The 20,558-nt window shown below is 47.9% G+C and overlaps 1 protein-coding gene across 3 annotated transcripts in view; it reads left to right on the forward strand.

Moving 5' to 3' along the window:
* Positions 1 to 20,558, forward strand: part of LOC139048971 (kinesin-like protein KIF19) — a 214,136-nt gene that overhangs the window by 174,420 nt on the left and 19,158 nt on the right. For 2 of the 3 annotated variants that reach the window (XM_070523981.1, XM_070523983.1), the window contains exon 23: positions 13,666 to 13,779. In XM_070523981.1, coding sequence (XP_070380082.1) covers positions 13,666 to 13,779 — 114 coding nt within the window. Of the gene's footprint in view, positions 1 to 13,665; positions 13,780 to 16,016; positions 17,313 to 20,558 lie in introns of those variants that run through there. The other variant, XM_070523980.1, reaches the window with a different exon arrangement.

Consider the following 20,558-nt stretch of genomic DNA (forward strand, 5'->3'; position numbering starts at 1 on the left):
AATAGTGAACGAAATAAACATGTATCTCAGCATCAGCCTTCCTATGTATAACGCCGTGAACGTATGTGATTGCATTGAAAGTATTCCTCACCGAAATCGGTTTCCTTGTACAGTGCGGCTTGGCCGCTGAGTCCGCAAATCATTGATGCCTTGTGTTGCGATGCTGTGCTGGTATGTGTTACGTTGTAAAACAACACTGTTGTTCTTTCGGTGCGAAGGCGGCTAATTCCCGGCTTGGTGCATCAAGTTACGGGACCAAACGTAGCCTTTCTATTGGAAGAAGAAAAAAAAAGAAACACTTCCTGTTTCCGTTGGGCCTCGTGACCATAGAGTTTCATACGGAGATCACTAGAGGGAAATATGGCACTGAAATCTCTCAGCCCCAGTTAAAATCAGAATTAGCACGGATTTTGGTACGATAAGACGTGGCTTCGTTGTCACGGCTCATTGCAGCTTCTTCGGCTATTATGCATACGGTCATCACAACGTTGGCCTTGTAGTAGTAAATGACTGTTACGCTCACAGCCAATGCATTTAAGTATTTGCCAGCCAATAAATAAACAGTAACACTTTCGAACATCGGTGGCACCCAATCTCTATATTGATGTTGGGTAGCACTGATCATGCCGAAAAGCTCTCAATCTTTAAGGAAATAGATGGCTTGTTATTTATTTATTTATTTATTTATTTATTTATTTATTTATTTATTTGTTTGTTTGTTTGTTTGTTTGTTTGTTTGTTTGTTTGTTTGTTTGTTTGTTTGTTTGTTTGTTTGTTTGTTTGTTTGTTTGTTTGTTTGTTTGTTTGTTTGCTGAAGCCCTGAGCAGTCTATGATATCAGTGGCATTGACACAACATAGGACAAACTTCAACGAGAGGAACCTTATGATGAAAATTCAAGACGCCAGATCGTGTACAGTAATGATCGCAGGAAAAGGGCGCATCACTAAAAACCAAACAACTGCAGAAGTTGCAGGGTGGATAAGTATAATCGCAGACATACAAGAAATTCGTGATGAAAAAAATGTTTCGAGCAGTTTTTAATGTGAAGAGTTCGGAGTCGGTAGGACGAAGTTCAGGGTAAATCCAGGCCCAGACCGCCAATCCCATACCGGTCTTTAAACAGCCATAATTTCCCACTAGTGTTGCTAGCGTGAAACTCTATGCTCGTGACCAGTGTTTGTACTCTAGTATTTGTCAGCGGGCAATAAAGAGGTTGGCGTTACGCTCGTGTGGTTACTGTAAAACGGTGTCTCTGCTGCGGCCGGAAGCACAAGACGTTCAAGTTGCCACGGGTAAGTAGGTGCAGGGAAAATGTGTGGTGCCCAAGGCAATTGCCTAGAACTCGTGAGCCGCCTCTTCCGGACTGCGCTGGCCACGTGTTTCGCATCACGTGGTATCGCTAATGAATACACGCGTTGCGAAACCGGCTGGATAGTAACCATGCGTTCCTATACATTTGAGCGATGGCCTTTTTCTGCTCTCGCCACCCTGGCAGTCCAGAGGGTCGCGACAGGGCCGTCAGGTTCCACCTGATGGTCCCCGAGTGGGCCTAGCCAGGTGGCGTGGCGTTTGCTCACGTCTATGGTGGACAAAATAAAGTTGTTTCACTCACTCACTCACTCACTCACTCACTCACTCACTCACTCACTCACTCACTCACTCACTCACTCACTCTCGCCATGCTAGTGGCCTTGTGCTCTGGCAGTTTGTTTGGCCGCCAGGACAGTGTTCTAGACGCGAGATTCAAGAACAGAGCGTCTTCGTTCTGTGCAGTAATGTTTCTAAATGGCGTTGTAAAGGCACAGTCTCTGCACAGTATGGATGTGTTGATCTCTATACGCGATGTGTTATTCTAGTGTTAGCAAAACCTTTCGATCGCCCAGTGAGGCGTAGGACATCATTATCCCTTGTTTTCCTTGCACATTCTTTTCTTACGGAATGGCCTGTGAAACTACAATTCACGCTCTTCACGTTATTTGAATACGCGGCCGTTACTTCCACGACGAATGCTAATGTACAATTAGCGAATTAATCCGTTGTCTAATTACCTTGGTAATTCTTCAATTTCTGTTACGCCTGGGAATTGTGAAATTTAACAGCAGTGAGGTCGTTCATCATCTCCTTCTTCGTTGGTCCATTTTCATTCTAGGTCACAGCGGCCGCGTTTCGATGAACGAAATGCAAAAACGCTCGTGTCGTTTTAGGTGCACGTTGCAGATTACCACGTGACCAAAATCAGCCTGGAGCCCTCAATATACAGCGGTGTCTCTCATAGCCCCAGAGCTGCGTAGGGACGTTAACTAACCGTGAATAAATCGTCTTCTGTACTGTCTTTTACGTTTTCGTACTGCCACACCAATCCTAGGCACATCCCTACAAGTGGGCTTGCGCCATTTTCGGAGGATATCATCATCACTTGATATTGGTCAGCGTCAGAAAGAATTCTGCAGGTCCCGCCTTACACGACTGCCACGGCGTCCACCAGCTCGTCATCGGCCACCGTCAGGGGCCTCGAAAACTTCGAAAACGCCAGCGACCACAAGGACCTGAACTGAGGCGACCGCAGCGGGCAAAATCATGTGGGCGCTTCTACCGCCTTTTCCCGAGGCTCCTCAATGAAACAGACGAGAACGAAAGCAGAGGTAGGTCAGCCATGTTGATGGCTTAGGCCTAACGGGCGTCTACGGCCAACCGAAGAACGGGAATCCCAAGCGCGCAGCGGCTGCGACGGCGAACGCGGACCAACAGCCTGCGGGGAACGTCGCCGCGTCGGCTACACCGGTGTCGAGAGTCGGCCGTTCGCACAAGTTGACACCATCTTCGGGTCACAAAATGACCGCGCCTGCAGGGCGTAGTCCTAATGGGTTGGCGAACGCTTCGTCCCCAAGGAAATCGGCGAGCAGGTCGAAAAGTCCTCACCGCAGCTCCAGCGCTTCCAGTCACGAGGAAGGCAAGGCGGAAGCTGCGGCGTCTACGAAAATGCGTCGTAACACGGAAAGGAAAGCCAAGAAGACGAAGGCGGGATCCGAGAGCCCAAAGTGTGACGTTACGAGCAAGCCTTCCAGCAGCATTCGAGAAAAGTCGTCCGTTGCTAGAAGGAAAGGAGGGCCAAAGGACACCAAGAAGGCGCCCGCGGCTGCAACCGGCACCGACGTGTTGGACAACGGTGGTGCCAGCAGTGGTGCCGGTGTCTCGCAGGAGCCGAACCACGCCGCAGGTGGACGCGAAGAGTCCCTGACTCCTGCCGTCGCTGTCAACCGACTCGCGACCGCGTGCGCAGACACTGTCGCCAGTCCCCCGGAGAACACTGCGGCCGCCCCATGGAAGTCGTGCAATGTCTCCGACTTGCTCGGCAACTTCTGCCGAGGGGCCAGCCCGCAACCTCGACGGCACCTTCAATTTCTCGGGCAGTTTCAATCCCAACGGCGGAGCCCCGACTTGGCAAGTGCGCGTCGGGAACGACTTCACCCAAGTGTCGCACCCGACCTCCCAGACGACTTCCGGTCCAGTCGGAAACGCCGCTAAAGAACAGAGTTCCGTCGAGAGCACCGCGAGGCCCGGGGAGGCCACGGTTAACGTCCAGCAGCCTCTTCTGTTGCCCGAAGGCGTCCAGACCCCGACCACCTCATTCGGTGGTTTCGGCAAGCCTGCGAGCCCAAACCGCCGCGAACGATCGGACAAGCGAGACGAGGGTGACAGGGCGTCGGGGCCGACACCCCGTCGCGACGCCGGCCGCGGAGAATAATAATATAATAATATTTGGGGTTTTACGTGCCAAAACCACTTTCTGATTATGAGGCACGCCGTAGTGGAGGACTCCGGAAATTTTGACCACCTAGGGTTCTTTAACGTGCACCTAAATCTAAGCACACGGGTGTTTTCGCATTTCGCCCCCATCGAAATGCGGCCGCCGTGGCCGGAGCCACTGAGCAACCACGGCGGGTACCGGCCACGGAGAATCGGCGGCTGTCGACGACCGAGGCATCACACCCGCTAGAAAGGCCACGTCGCGTCGAAGTCGTAAGAGCAGCGCCGACGAGGTCGTCGGTAGTTCTAAGCGGGCACCAAAGGCTGCGCGGCAGAACGTGGCTTCAGGGAAAGGGTACACGATTCGGGGTACCTCTTCTAAGGCACCGGGCGTCGACGACGGTGGGGCTTGGGCCAAGGGCCCGCCGCAGGGAGGAGCCGCTTCTGCGGTCGGCAGTGTCGGGTGAGCGCCTCGCGTCCTGACAAGACGATGAACTCGCGGGGAGCATGCTCGGGCGAAGCGACGGATACCAGTAGCACGATTTCGACGACTACGACGCATAAAACGTGAGTCTATACCACTTCGTCACCGCTGCGCTTTCGGCAGCGTTTGTGGGACAATGGCCGATGGGTACGTATCGCTGCGACGCCAACTTGCAGATCTCTTACAAAATCGTATTTAGACTTTGAGTGTATTGCTTAGAGGCTACTCGCGCATACGCAAATTTAATCTATTGTGCTCAGTCGATTTCGGAATAGGTTGCTCGCATAGTATTTATAAATATTAGGAAAATAATATGTTGAACACTAGTGTGTGAGACATAGACTTGAGGGGAAGGTTTAACTCGGGGGCTTCCTATCTAAACACGAGGGAAAGGAGAACTCGTTTTTCTCGGCAACCACTGCATGAAATTCAATTAGGGGTATTACAATTAAAGAAAACTTTTACATCTAGTTAATGTTGGAAGTGGTTTTTTATTTAAACCATCGTTGGTTTATCAAAAATATTTAAAAATCGCTATTTTTTTAAAAACGAAACTATCACGTTTACAACTCTATAACTGAACAATGAAAAATGATATCACAATTATGTGAATTGCATCTGATACTACCTCAAGAGCGGACATAATTGATCTATTATACAATGGTCGACGTTAAACGAACCACTAATTGTAAGTAGGGCGTTTAATAAGACCCTTGTAAACATTCTAACAAATTCACGTAAAATACAAGTTGTTTAACAGATAAAATTTGTTCACTTTGGATGTTCTAATGGATGCAGTTACACAAATGCGATAACCGCGTTTAGTGCAGAGTTACGGATTTGTAAATTTCTTTCTTCTATATTTTCTAAATGTACCGATTTGCGACAAATTTTGTTAGAACATCCAGGCCCTAAATCGAAATTCCGCTTCCAACAATCGCTACAATTTAACGTTTTCTCTCAAATGCAACCAACATAAGTACAAACGCAGCCCCAGAAAAGCGCGTGAAGTGCCCAAAGAATGCTAACGCATTAAAAATCTACAGCCACCATGATAACAGGTCGCCTTCCAGTTCCTACACCACCTTGCGGTGGTGTCGTGAAATGTGAAGAGAGAATACTCGGGTGGAGTGAATTTTTTAATGCCAAGCATTCTTTGCCTACTTTAGCAACTATGAGTCTGTCTGCCTAGATTCTTACGCAATCCAGTGACCCAAGTTTCCTGCTAGCTTGACCAGATAGGCAAATTATCGTGATCGGGATGCCGTCGTGGTCGTTGCTTTAACTGGATATATATCAGGATATACATAGCATGGCATGCATTACATGACATGAATGACTTACATGACATGAACGTCACGATATGTATGGCATGGCAATTACATGACATGACAAGAATGACGCGCATAAGATTAATTAATATCATGAGATTATTATGATGATGATGATGATGATGATGATATTTGAGTACAGCGAAGTGCGAAAGACGGGACAAAGTAAGGCGGGAGAGAGAGAGGGGACTAGCGCTACTGACAACTGTGGACGTTTATTGGAAAAGTATCACTGTAGCAGGACAATCTGCGCATTCGCCCAAGACACCCCGAAACACCCCGTAAAAAGACTATGCGCAAAACGAGGCGATACGACAAAAATTGCATACAAATGCCTGCACAATCACTTCATGAAACGTGATAAGTAGAAGGCTTGTGTACGCTCTCACCTGCGCACAACTGGTACAAGAGGCATAAAAAACGAAAAAGAAGTGAGTGAACCAGCTTACCTAGTTACCCATGAATCGCTCTTCTTTGTTTGGAAACCCACCGAAAACCACGCTAATGCACATATCAGATTCAAAATTGTCCTGTTAACATCGCTTCCAAAAGCTCTCGTTCTAATTTTCTTTACACACGGCATGCAACTTCTGCATTCTTCAACCGCAGATAGCAACCACAACTTTTGCAGCGTAAAGCACCCTTCTCTTGATTTCAGTTAACCTAAGTGCTGTCGCAGCCCGTCGTTCAGGCACTGGCCAGTGTGTCCAAAGCAAACACAACCGCAGCTTAAAAGAATGCACGCGACAGAAGTGGACATTGCTGATAGTCGTGTTTCGTCCTACAGTATTTCCTTACTTGACTTCCTATGACGCGTTTTGCACAGTCGTGCCATCTTGCATGGTACAGAAGACGCAAGATCCACCCCATGCTTCCCAGAGACTTTCCGCAAGTTGTGAGAAAGCTTATGAAGATACACGACACAAACTAGAATAAACGCCTCTTCGGCGTGGTATACCTACAAAGTCTACCACAGGCTTTTTACGCAGCTGACTATAAGCAGCGTTTCTGGGACAGCTTGAAGGAGCGGACGCTGGGAACCCGCCTGTTGCAGCCTTGCTACTTGTTGACCGAAGCTTTCCGTAATCCTCTGTGAGCAGGACTTCAAGAGAGCCGACCTGGAACACGATTTAGAGATTGCCCTTTTAGATCAGTTTCGAATGTGAGGAATCGGAGGGTAGAATGGCTTTCCTGGATCTCGGCATGTAAGCCTAGCAGATGGGGTCATTTCCATTAAAAAGTATGAGATCTAAAACCTGAATGTAACCCGGGTACTTAGATTCACGTGCACGTTAAAGAACCCCAGGTGTTCGAAATTTCCGGAGTCCCCCACTACGGCGTGCCTCATAACCAGAAAGTGGTTTTGGCATGTAAAACCCCGTAATTGAATTGAGCTGAAATGTGAACTTCAGCGAGGAAAACACTTGCTAAAGATTTCTACGACCGACATAGCCACTAATGTTAAGCGTGTCGGTGCATCTAAATTAAAGATGACTAAGAAATCGTCTACGAATCTAAATACGATCTACTTGTATCCTTATAACGCCTAGTTAGGCTGCGTAAAGATGACGTTTCAGTTGACGGTCAAAGCTGGCGAGACAATTTTCGTAGAGGCCAGGAGCTGCGCAAGAGCCTATACAGATGCCCCGTGTTGCATTTTATAACCAGCAGGAGACAACGCTCGGCTGCAATTCAGCGCCACCCAAACGATATATATAGCCTACCCCAGCAAGGGTTCTGGTGTCTTCATTTTAATTACCGAGAAGCCATTGCCAATAAACCCATTCCTAACAAGTTGTCTAGCCTTTAACAATGGCGACGAGGAAGCCACGAACGTTCCGGCCAAGACTCAAGCTACAAACCGCAGCAGCCATATCACAAACGACGCTCAAAAATCACCACTGTCCCCTGGCCGCCAACCATTCATTGAGCGCCTTTCAAAAACCGCACGACGACAGGTAACATGGCTATCTAACTTGAGCGGTTCGACTATGGGTTCGAGGCTTTGGTGAGAGTGAATAAGCTGGACGAGCAAAGCAAGACGGACGGGCGTATCACGATACTGGGTGACGGCGCATATACCACGCTGCGGAACTTGATGTTTGCGGAGGCCCTTGAAGACGTATGAAGGGATAGAATCGGCGCTTCTGCATCATTACACGTCGGGCCGGTCGGCAGTGACAGAGCGATATAACTTCCATAAATGCGCACAGGGATTCCGGTTGACATCGCAGAACAGAAGCATTTGGAGACGAACCGCGCGTTCAGGATGATTTTAACTGTGGCACTCGGAGCTAGTTTGTCGTGGGTGTGCGCTGCGAGGCTATTCGGTGCAAGCTTTTGACCGCTGAAGACGGCAAGGTCCCAACGAGGGACAAAGCGCGCGCTAGTGCAACGTCCGAGGAATCCGCAGAAGATCACGCGAGGCAGATGCTACCGGTACCCAGCGTGACTCGAGAACCAGAGGAGGACGTCAAGTGGCAACGCGGTGACTGCGCGGTCGACACGAGAACCAGCGCGACGACCACGCGGACGACAGGCGATAGTCGGCGACGTGGGGCAGCGGGCGCAACGAAACTGTTTGCTGGCAAGGATAAGATACCGGCGTGGTTTCGTCGTGGAGTTCGCCACCACCAGCAGGACTGTCGACACATGAAGGCAAGGTGCTACAGTTGTTATCGGACGGGACATTTAGCTAGCATGTGCAATACAAGGCGGAGCAATCTCACCAGGGAAGTTGTGTCTAGTTTAGAATTGTACGCGCTAGGAGAAAGAATTCAGCCGTGCAAAGTTAATACGAATGTAAACGGGCTATGAAAATTGCTGCGAAATTGCTATGAATACAGACACAGGTTGAGCAGTATTTGTTATTCCTGAAGGCGAATTTGTGAAATATTTTGGACATAGCCATATCAGCCTGTGCAGTTCCGCTAATGGACATACCATGGCTCAAGTGTTCTATTGAAGAGTAGTGTCATTGTAACTCATGAGGTCACTTCTCTGAGACTGCCGCTTGTGGTAGCTGCGAATGAACCAGGACGTACCGTACCGGCATTGCTGGGCCGAGCCTGTTTGAAACATTTGCCTAAACTGTTCACAGGTCTTCCGAGTGAACACAATCGTTAAACAGGATGGGCTGCTAGACAAATACAAGGACGTGTTCGCTAGCCCAATTGGAACTATAGAGAGGTTTGTGGGTTCAGTTGTTTTGAAGCAGGGAGCACAACCGGTATTCTGTAAAGCCAGACCAGTGCCGTACGCCCTGAAGGACAAGGTAGAAAAAGAGTTTGAGTTGGAAGCGTCAGGAGAAAGATAAGGTTGAAGCCATATCGAGAGCTCGAACCCCAATTGGCGACTCCGAACTGAAGGCTTTCCTAGGACTGGTGAATTTTTACGCTGGACTCATTTGCCACACTGCAGCGACCTTAGTATCAATCGTCACTTACAGCGCATTCATAGACGAGGGACAAAAAGGACGACGAAGACAAGCGCTGAGTCCCTCGTCTATGTATGCGCTGTAAGTGACGATTGATACCATGGAATACCAACTAGCCCGTACCCAAACCTTGCTTCAGCGACCTTAGAACTACTCTACAAGCTGCTCCAAAAATATTGTCTGTGGGAGTGGACAAAAGAGTGTGAAAACACCTTTCAAAAATGCAAGCTTCTTCTGAGCGAGGAGTCGGTGCTAGCTTTGTACGATGGAAACAAGCCGCTGCGTCTTACGTGTGACGCATCAGCATATGACCTTGGAGCGGTGCTCGCACGTACCCAAGGTCACAACGAAAGACGTATCGCTTTCGCATCCAGCATGCATACAGCGGTCGAAAGAAACTATGCACAAATCGAGTGCGAAGCTTTAACCATAACCTTTGGCACTAAAAAGTTCCATAAGTACTTGCTCGGTCGGCAGTTCAAAATAATGACTGATCATAAGCCGCTCACGTAGTTGTTCGATCCAGAGAGACACTGCAGTCAAGTAGGGATAGCTAGAGAGCAGCGATGGAAAAAATTCTTGGCTGGTTATCAGTACCTCATCAAGTATGTACAAGAAGGGTCAACAAGTAGGCCACGCAGATAGTTTATCAAGGCTGCTATTGGAAACAGCTGCGAGGGATGAACAAGTCTTTTTTCTCCACTATCAGAGGCTCTCTTTACAGCCAAGGAAGTGGCTCAAGAAACAAGCATGGATATGGTTTTGAGCGCAGTAATGGACAGGACGTGGCGCGGTTGGCAACAATAGAAGAGCAATACTGCCCCTCTTTTAATCGTCGACACGAGCTGTCGATAGAGCAGGGTTGTTTGTTGTAAAACAATCGGGTTGTTATTCCATAACCTCTCAGGCCAAATGTTCCGTCTTTAATATACGAGGGCCACTCAGGAATGACGAACATCAAAATGCTAGCCCGAAATTAGATTTGGTGGCCAAATCTAGATACAGATCTAGAAGACATGGTGCGAACATGTGAGGTCTGCCAAATTTTGCGGAGTGCGGCATTTGTCGCAATCAATACCGATTCAACCATGGTCAATAGCTGCAAATTCATGGGAGAGGGTTCGTTTGGATTTTGCGGAAGTAGAAGGTCGATCATTGCTGCTAGAGGTAGACGCGTACTCAATATGACTTGAGTAATGCACGCCACATCAGTCTTGGCCGCGTGGAGGTGCTAAGGTGCAGTTTTGCGGCTTGGGGTCTACTAAGTATTGTTGAGAGACAACAGTCCACAATTTAGATCCAGTGAATTTTCAACACTTCTTGGAGAAGAATGGTGTAAAGTGAATTTTCACGCCACCATGCAGTCCTGTGACAGCTAGACGCACTAGTAAGCAGTTCATTGTGTGTCCGTGCATACGTGCCTCGTCGCTTTTCGGGTGAGAAAGCCGACCCGCTCCGCCATCTTTTTTTCCCCTTTCGTTCTCGTGTAAGCGCTGTTCGAACTTGTTGAAATGTCTAGGACACCTAGCCGTTTTCAAGGACGCCTGCTTATGCGTGAGTCAGAGCCACGATGTTAGAACCAGTCGTAAACCATTTCTCCCCAATTATTTTCTCTTTTTATTATTTTCTTTCTCTCTAGCCTCTCAATGCGACCAGGGACAATGCAATATATAAATAATAACGACCAAGTGAGTTTTTAGACATGTAGCATCCTGTGGGTTGGCCTTCTCCGCCATAAGCTGGCCTCGCCCCCTACAGGGTTACCTGACCGACCTATCCCGGTTGCTCTGTTGCTTTGGTCAGACGTTCAAATCCTTCAGTCTTTTTTTCTTTTAGTACACTACATTACCAGGCTTGGAGTGGCGCCTGACACCGGCAAATAAAGTATGCCGAGCGCCAGTGGGGCTATACTAATCCAGGTGCAACCAAATTAGGAAGGCCCACGAAGCTTCAACCAAAGACACTGTCACCCCAGAACAGGAATTTATCTACCTGGAGCAGTATTCGGCCGCTACCTCCCTCATGACCTCTACAGTTCACCCATAGCCCTCAGTCCCCGGCATCTGCGGAGCATCTGACCAAGGCGGCGGTCAGACCTGTAATGCAGCAGAGGGTGCTAAGGATCTCTGAACCCGGACAGGTCGCCACTGGAAACTGACCCTATGTCGAGGAAACTGACCCTGGGTCGAGGACGAGGGACGGTCTCTTGGAGCAGACGAAGAGGAGACGAAAAGCTTTTTACAATGTGCAACATATAGCAGGTAATAGCTAGCATAGAAGTAGCGGTGCCGAAGAGCGAATCCGACCGACGGGATGGCTGGTAGCGACTCTATTTCTAACAGTGGCCAGAATCTGCCTTAAATCCCTTTGGCAGGAACAAGTCGAGGCAAGATCTGACGTCAACCACGTCGCCTTCCTCTTTCTTCGCGGGAGAAGTCCAAACTGCCTGCCACAGGCCTCCACGGCGAGGGGTCAGCAGTTCTCCGGAATTCTGAAGGCTGTCAGTGGATTCGTCGAAGGGCTATGTGTCCCCGGACTCCTCAGTTCGACCCACGGAAAGGGTTCGGCTGTTTCCTGGAACTTTTCAGGTTGTCATAAGGGCAACCACTTCAGAAGAACGAGGGGTATACAGTGGGAAGCACTCGTTGATTAGATGCTAGGCACGCAATGTGGCACAACACCTGGCAAAGTTCAATACACGAACCCTCTCTAATCTAACGCGCTTGTTAGATAAGTGAAATAAATGCATTCTAAGAAGCCACCGGTGCGCGTGAAATGCGTGCGGAGCGGAGCGTAAGGCAAACGCGCTGCTAAAACTCGCTGTTGAAGAAGGAGCGGGAAGACCGCGAAGGGGATGAAAGACGATCTGCGATTGCCACTGGCTCCGCTTCTGCTGAACGTGTTGAAGTACTTTTTTGCTGCAAGGTATTTCTAAAATAGTCTAGTTTAACATCAAATGCATTGCTCGACTTCGATAAGACGCATTTTTGAGTGCCCTTTAAGAACAAGAAGAAACACTATAAGCCTGGCAGTTAATATCAAATATGGCAAATCACTTGTGGGGAATCTCGCAAGGTGTAAGACGGTTCTTGAAAGGAAAAGAAAGTGTCATCCCCCCGACAATAGCGCGAAGGCACAAAATAAAACCCATACGACTTTCTCAGACAGCTTAGCAGTCAGGGAATTTCCGCTAAGAGTTACGTAGTGTCGCTTCAAAACTCTATTTTCCCTCATTTCGCGGTAATGGGTTCATTATTAGAGGAGGAAACGAAGGTTTCTCCTCTAATCATCGACAGTTTACCTTCCCAACTGTACTTAGCAAATGCCGGCGTACGTGCCGCGTTTATTGCGTGTTTTTTAAAATTATTATTTTTGTTAAACGTACAGAACATACGTAACGCGTGCTATGCCATCTGCTGTGTATGCCAAACAAAGGGAACAGGGACCATCGTCAATCTGTTCTCACTGCTTTTTGTGCCGCCTCCTCCTACTGAAAAGGAAATGAAACCATTGATTGATTGATTCGTTGAATTTTGCAGGATAGTCATTATTTTTTTAATTAATATCTTTCGTAATAGGGTCGTCGTTTAGTTATTTTTTACTCCGGCCGGCCTTTCACAATGTACTGTGTATTTGGTCATGTGATGCCGCCAAAAGGTTCAACCACCCGTTGACGTCAGCACATGCAAATGTGGAATGGTTGCGCTGGTATACCCATAATAAGCGACCCTCGAACAAAAAGGGGTTCACTTCTTGAGCAAGCCGTTCCTGGAACCGAACATATAGGCTAGGTTAAAGCGTTACGAATAATTAGCAACGATTTGCTTTCAGCACACCGGGCCTTTATACTGACTCCTTAATAAATTCCTCCATAGTGCTGCTATTGTTCTTCTAACAGCGTTAATTTGTGATGAACAAGAACACGCAGGGCACCGAGCCTGTCGGATACAGATGCATGCGCGCACGTAGTCACACATGCACATGCATGCACGATGCAGCCGAATAGAGAGGGAAACGCGTCTCTTGCGATTGTTTCGTTTTCTGGCGTTCGTGTTTCAGTCCAAGCGTGACTGCATCCCCGTCGTTAGGGAGCCGTAATGCAATCCTATCGACGGCACGCCATCGGCTGGTATGACGCCAACTACCCGTACAGCCGTATGGTTTGCTTTTACCCTATGTTTCGCTTAAATTTACAGCTTTCGCAAGTTGTTACAATTTTTACAAGAGTTTTGCGAAAGTCATGCTCACATAAGAACGGTATTTTGCAGAGCTATATATAAATGCATCAAGTTTGACCGCTTTAGCTGTACTATTGGATGCAATTTACAGAACTGTGATATCGCTTACCGTTCCTGAAGTTAAAAGAATTGTCAACTTGATAGCTTAGTTTTCTGAAGATTTGTCATTTACGACAGTTTCTATAAAAATATCGGTGGCCCGAATCGATAGTCCACTTCCAACGGTCACTAGATTTTAACATTTTCTTTTACATACAACGAGCCTTACCAAGTTAGTGGTTGCCGAGAAAAACGATTTCTCCTTTCCCACGTATTTATATAGGAGCCTGGGAGCTAAAGCTTCCCCTTAGGGTGATAACACTTTTTTTTTTATCGAATGGAATGCAATGAGGTACGGGGTAATTCTCCTTCGCCCGCGACCTCTTAGGTGGTGATGCGTGTGCTGTGGATGGACCAGACGGTGAAGAGAGCATCCGACTGGGGTTGTCTGCACCACCAGTTCATACCGGACACGCTGTACGCAGAGAGCACCGTCAGTCGCGTGAGTATTTAACCCTAACTTTCCCAAACTCAACCGACCGAAGAACGACGCCGTCCTGCATGGCGAACCCTCCTAGGCAACAAGAAACTGTTTGATCGCGAGTCCACTGTACAATACTAGCACTTGTCCAGTGTTCTATTGTGTTGGTTCGTAAGAGGAAAGCTTTAGATCGGGGTCAATACCGATTTCAATATTCAAATTCACGTAAAACGCATAATTTCTCTCGTTGGTCAACAAAAGAACAGGTTTCAATGAAATTTGCTTCAGATTGCGAAAGTAAGATGCATTTAACCGACTGTAGGAAGCAGAATTTTGCTTCCGGGCCTTGTAGCTTTTTCATAACATTAAAGAAAATTGGCAAGTTTCAAAACGATTGAAGCGCGATGCTCAGAAATCCGTAATTCTGCGCAAAAGACAGGTATGGCAGTTTTGTTAGCTGCATCTGATGTAGCGTCCAAAGCGCACAAATATGTTTTATCAGTTTACAGCTTGCGCGTATACCTGTATGAAGCAATGTTTCCGCAAGTTATGCAAGTACATTTGTCACAAATCCGTGGTGTATTTTAGAGGGGCGTGCAATAGTCATGTATCAGTATGTGTAACTTACGGAATCGTCGTATCGTTACACGTATTACTACAGAATCGAAGAGTTGTAAGCTTGATGCTTCAGTTTTCCTAAATCTTCTCGTTTCAGGAATATCGAAAAAAAAGAAAACAATATTGACGGCTAAATCAACATTCTAGTGAGTGTACTCGCTATATTCGAACTTTTTTATTTTAAAATGCAACAAAACTTCATCAAAAATTGGTGTCGTGGCTATCGAAAGAAACGATGCCTCCGTTCCCATTTGTTTAGACCAAGCGGGCCAAGCTAAAGCTTCCTGTTAAGTTCGTTCTTGCGCTGGTAATTAGTCTGAACGCTAACCAACTAGCTCAATTCGTCCACCTCGCCGAATAACGGTACTTGCCTCCTGAACCTGCGATGGCTTTATTACAAGATGGAGCAACAATCCGGACGAGTGACCAGTTTCATTTTTTTTTAATTGCAATGCTGTCATCAATCAATTCAACAGCAAGTCATACCCATAGCCTAGCAATATAAGTACATCGGCGTATACATAAACGAAGGAAAGGCTTACTCAAGCACCCACCAAGATAATATGAAAAATAAAGGGGAAGCAGAATGCAGCAATAATGAAACGTGGAGCACTTTGGGGCCACAATAAGTATGCGCTAGTGCGTGGAATCTGTAAAGGAGTAATAGTACCAGCGCTAGCGTTCGAAATAGTCATTGTGCGCTTAAAATACGATATCTTGTCGGGGCTGGAGGTTAACCAAAGATCGGTAGGCCGTTTGGCTTTCGGGACACATGGCGAAAATACAAATGAGGCTAATGATGCAGTGCAGGGTGATATAGGTTGGGCCTCTTTTGAAGTCGGAGAAGCTCAAAGCAAAACTTGTTTTGAAGGAGGACTCGGGAGCGCGGTTGAAAATGAATGGGCGGCTAAAGCGCACAAGTATCTGTACATGAAAAGCATGGACACAGAACGAAGTAAGAAGAAAGTTGGCAGCCAAGTACAAGGTAATTGAAAGTGTAAGTACACATCGAGGAGTCATCAACAAGAAGGTGAGAGAAACAGACAGTTAATCGAATTCAAATAAAACAGAAACAAAAGGTACCACGATGACTTACAAGAACGGGAAGGGGTGAACGGGAAGAAATCTGCGTGATAACACGCAGGGCAGTACCTTGCTGTTTGAGGATCCAGCTGACTGCCAAAGCACAAAGACATACCGGATCAAATGTTTGCAGCAAAAATACGGAGACCGCCAGCACATCCTGAGGGAGTGCGAAATTCAGCCAGCGAGCTCAGCCTGCAGGTAACGTACACTTTGCAGAAGCGCATGGATTTAAAGTGGACTGAAGGATCAACCGGTTAGCAGTCAACAAAGGCAAGATACGTTTAGAGTATTGGTGGAAAAGAATCAGGGAAGAGATTATACGACTGGATCCCTTACAGGCAGAGCTAGCAGAACGAGGCTTGGTGGAGGAGAAAAAAAGATTATGGAGATGAATACAAAAATGGCTGGTGTGAAAAGCAGATGTTTAGCATACATTCACTCAAGCAGGCTAGATGACTATTTCTCACCACATTGTTTCACAGAGAATACCAATACATCATCATCATCATTATCATTGAATGTACTGCCATACGCTACTGCACAAACACGCGCAGGAGATTGTGGATACGCTCAAGTTCCTCGGCCACAAGACGGAGGTTCAGGACACGTGGCCCAACGACGTCATGGCCATGGCACGCCGCTTCGGCGAAAGCAGGAGCGGCGACCGCATCTACGCTACCTACGACTTCCGGCGACAGACCAACAACTTCGTGGACGGAGAACGACCCCAACACACCACATTGTTCGTCACTTCCGGTGCCGTGCGCAACGACAGCGACCGTAGCGCCATGCGTGGACGGCAACGAAAGTGCACGCGCGTCGCTCTCTGCATCGTTGACATTGGGCGCGTTAAGTTAAGGCGCTCGAGCGCGCTCTAGCCAGCAGAGCGCGCTCTTTTAAGCTTAACGGCTAAAAAGCGACTTCCGGTGCGTGATTGCGGAGCGCGCTCTACGCGCACCATCCTGGAAACGGTGCGCGAGAGCGCGCACCTGCTACGGCTTCCGGAAAAATGACGTGTTTCCTACTCTTTCCACCAATGCAAGTCCGTTCTCCTTGCCCACTCGTTCCTCTCGCCGCCGCGCTGCCGGGCGTCTGAAGCTGCTGTCAGGCGAGATCGGCAACGTGTTGGCGCGCTTTGAGCTTGCATAGCATCGTAAGCTGCTGCTGCTGCCTCCGTCGCCGCGCGTCAAGTTCTTCTACCTCTTCATCGTCTAAACAAGGGCTGCAGAAGTACGGTCGGCGGGGCCATTTTCGAGAAGCGCGCGAAGTGCAATAGCGGATGCGGAAGCAACATAACATTCGCCAGACGGCACGTTCGTGCACCCGAAAACAGTCGGCGAAAATGGCCGTTAAGTTAAGCTCCGAAGGCGTCGCACTCGAGCGCACTCGAGCGTGCTCCTTTGGAGTTCGGAGCGCGCTAACTTAACGCGCCCATTGAGAAACTTCACCTCGAACAATTTGAGCGTTTGTTCGTTGTCATCAAGTTAACATCACAACTTATCAACTACCGACATCCTGCTAAGACAACCCAGAAACACTCACAGCCCAGCTCAATGCAATTTATTCCTTATACCACTGCGTAACATTTACGGTAAACGTACATTAGAATTGCACTGGAACTAATATAGGAAATCGCATTCAGCTTGCGATAACGGGAAGGACATTTTAGGCACCCTGAAGTGTTGGATCTAATATAACAGTTTTTGGCAATTTGATATAGCGCCTTCACATACTTTTATTTTAAATACCCTAAAACGTTTTTTTTTTTGTTCCATCGAATCATTGATATTACACTGATATTGCGCTGTTACGTATGTCATATATTCTATGTGCCTTCGAATCCTTTTTGTGCGAATATATAATGAAAATAATTTCCCTGGTGTAATTGTTCGCTTGTTTGTTTGTTTGTTTGTTTGTATTTAATCCATATCCTGCACCATGAAGGTTTGATGCGTTTGAGTTTGTTGAATTGTGGCTAGTTTAATTGAGTCGTTGCTAGATTTTATGCTAATGGGTCAAATTAAATGCTAAACCAAGTTGAATATATACTGTCGCGACCTAATAACACAATTAATTCATTCCATGAACAGTTATTCATTCAATCACTGACGAACCTAACAAAATATTGTACTATCGCTACCGTGCATCCTCGCAACCCATCTACTAAAAAACTAAGTAAACACAAGTATCTTGGTGTCACAGCAAATAATGAACTAAACGGGAACAGGCGCATTAGACAAGCCTTTCCAGGAGCTGGATTATGCAAGCTTATTCACTTATCCGACCACTTAAAACACTTATGCACTGATGTACAAATGCTGAACACTGATAGCCAAGCAAACGTGACAATCTCTTGCAACATACTGCACATTTGTAGGCCTTGCGACTCCTGATGAGCACAAGTTTTAGTTTGATGTGTATCTAGCATGGCATTGTGAGAACTCTCAAGCGAGACCATTCCTGCTCGGAAGGAGATAACGTACTGCCGAACTATACGCCCTTCTGAATGTCGTGCGCGAGGTTAAGTATTGCTCAGATTGCGTCATACATGGCGCGACAGTGGCGCCATCTATGCACGAAACTCGTGCATGGTCGTGTAATGGCTTCTTTCCTCTGCATAACGATACCAAAGTAGGGTGTGTAAGTAGTGCATTTGTAAGGATATAAGCCATAATGTGGTAACGCGTTCTCGGTGCGTCAGTTTCAGGCGCAACTCTCATTGACCCTTTCTTTAAAGGCGTTTCGCGTGAGCCCTTGTCAAAGGGCTACGGGCTACGTCGGCTGTGACCGCCAAGCAAACTACATGCGGCTTAAGGTTGATCGTACGATATGCCAAAAGTTTCAACACCCTGGACGCATGAAATTAACTCGCATACTAGTCTTCCAGAGGTGTGAAGTGTCGGGAGCACAGCACGAACCACGCCACACAGACGAAACGACGAGTACTATTGACCAAGGCTCTACGTTTGGTCGTCCATAGCAAAGGTGCTTCCCACACGTCGCCGATCGCTTCTCGGACATTCATTCGGTGCCGGTCGTCGCCATCTTCATGCGCGAAATGCTGGCGTCTGTTCCGGGCTTCGCAGGTACCCTGAGAAGACTTCAGGGCCAAAAAAATGGCTGCGGCTTAGCTAAGGTTAAGCCCAGGATGCGAAGCATGCTAGCCTTTATTTTAGTTGTTGAACCACTGTTTAGCCTGGTGAACTGCTGTTGCTTGGCTATATTTGGTTCGGCTAGACGAAGAAGCAACTCATGCAGGCGAGCGCACGAGCTGAGACCCGGCTATGTAGCTACGCGGCCACAAGCGAGCGCACGAGTTGAGCCTCCGCTTTTGCAGCTGTTATGACGTCATATGGTAGCTACGCGGCCGCGCGCGGCGCAGCAAGGAAGAGCGTGGTTGTGCGGCTAGTATGCTTCGCATACTTCGCATAAAACTGCAGGAAATGTGCCACGTATTTCGGCTCGCGAATGCGAGCCGTTCCGTTTCATTGGCGCCAAGAGCGATCACTATCGCAGTGCGCCGAGAACCATGGCCTTCGAGATTACATCGCATCGAGTGTGGCGCGGACCCGAGTTCTTCAATCGCAGTTGTGTTTGTGTGCGCGCTCGCGTGTGTGCGTGTGTGATCGCGCCACAGACCGCGTTCGAGGACTTGCGTAATGGCGCTTCTTTGACACGCACCGGCTACGGTCACAAAGTGTAATATCGACATTCGAAAAAGGCTGCCAGATGAATGGATATAAAGGTTCCGTGCACAGCAAGAAACAGCTGCAAGAAACTCGTTTAGGATTGCTTCGGTTTATCTAAACGGTCTGGGAAGTATCGTTTCTTTAAAGGTTAACCTGTGTCAGTTACAGCGCTCGAATCATGGGGGTCCGTTAACGGAGACGATTACTGCACGCATTTGTTGGCGCCAAGGAACCTGTGGTCCACTTGACGGCAACGGATGCGAACATACCAATACAAAAGCAGAAAGTGTATGAACTGTACGTCATCAATGCGCCTCGACCTTTGTCAAAGGGAGGTGCCTGAAACATCGTGTCACAGCGGCGGGTGATGCGAACGCTTCTGCCTGAGAGAGAGAGAATAAACATTTTTTATTAGGTGAATACAGTGGGGGTATTCTGTAAGAGTCCACCTAATGGACTGTCCATTTCGGCCCCTGCTGATTCGACGTAGCGGTGCGAGCGAGGAGGAGACAAGCGGCCGAAATGGACAGTCCACTAGGTGGACTCTTACAGAATAGCTTTGGGGAGGTGTCCTCACTCCAGCTCGGGCCGCGTCCTGGGCCCTCGCAATGAGCCGTTGCTGATCCTCGAGGTCGGAGCTGGCCAAGGCTCTCTCCGAAAGCTCGTTGGTGTGGTAAGGGTTCGGAGGATTTACTGGCGCCGCTGTGCTACCCCCTATACTACCGGGCTCTGCGCAGAAGCGGCTTCAAACGGGTCTTCTCGGCGATAATCGTTCAACGGGGCACCTCATTCTTGGCCCACGCGCGTGGAAGTGTTAGCTGGATCATAACGAATCGCGTTCTCCTGAGTCTGCACCATGCCTTGCGTTTTATGAGCAGCCGATTTTCAAACGTCGTCGCAGGCAGTCTAGACCATGTGGTGAGCTGAAACATTGAAATAACTTTGTAGACCTCGTCTGGATATGTGGGATAATACTCCTAACCGTGTGTGGAAAGTTGTACTGAAAGTTGTGATTACCGAACGAAATTATACCATGTGTTTGGCGCATGATAGCCTGAGTTGCTTATGCGCCATAAAACCCAATACAATACAATACAATGCTGTAATTGACGGTATTTCGAGGGCCCGGGGGCGATTCGTTAAACTTCCGCGAGATAAGACATAGCGAGGCGATTCTTCCGCAGCGACCTAACAGACATTGTGTAGATAACAATTTTTGCTGTGAGAAGTATGCGCTAGAAAACTGAAGTCCGTCATTGATTTCATAAATTGCGTTAAACGACATCAACCGACGGCAACCGCGTGCTGGCGGTTTTCAGTATCGCCAACGGGCAGATGGAAGTCTTGGCAAAGGGCACTAATAACCTTGTGCGTTGTGTAGGGATTCAAATGAGAAGTATGATGAAT

Source organism: Dermacentor albipictus, chromosome 8, assembly GCF_038994185.2.
Source record: "Dermacentor albipictus isolate Rhodes 1998 colony chromosome 8, USDA_Dalb.pri_finalv2, whole genome shotgun sequence".
NCBI classification, from domain to species: Eukaryota; Metazoa; Arthropoda; class Arachnida; order Ixodida; family Ixodidae; genus Dermacentor; species Dermacentor albipictus.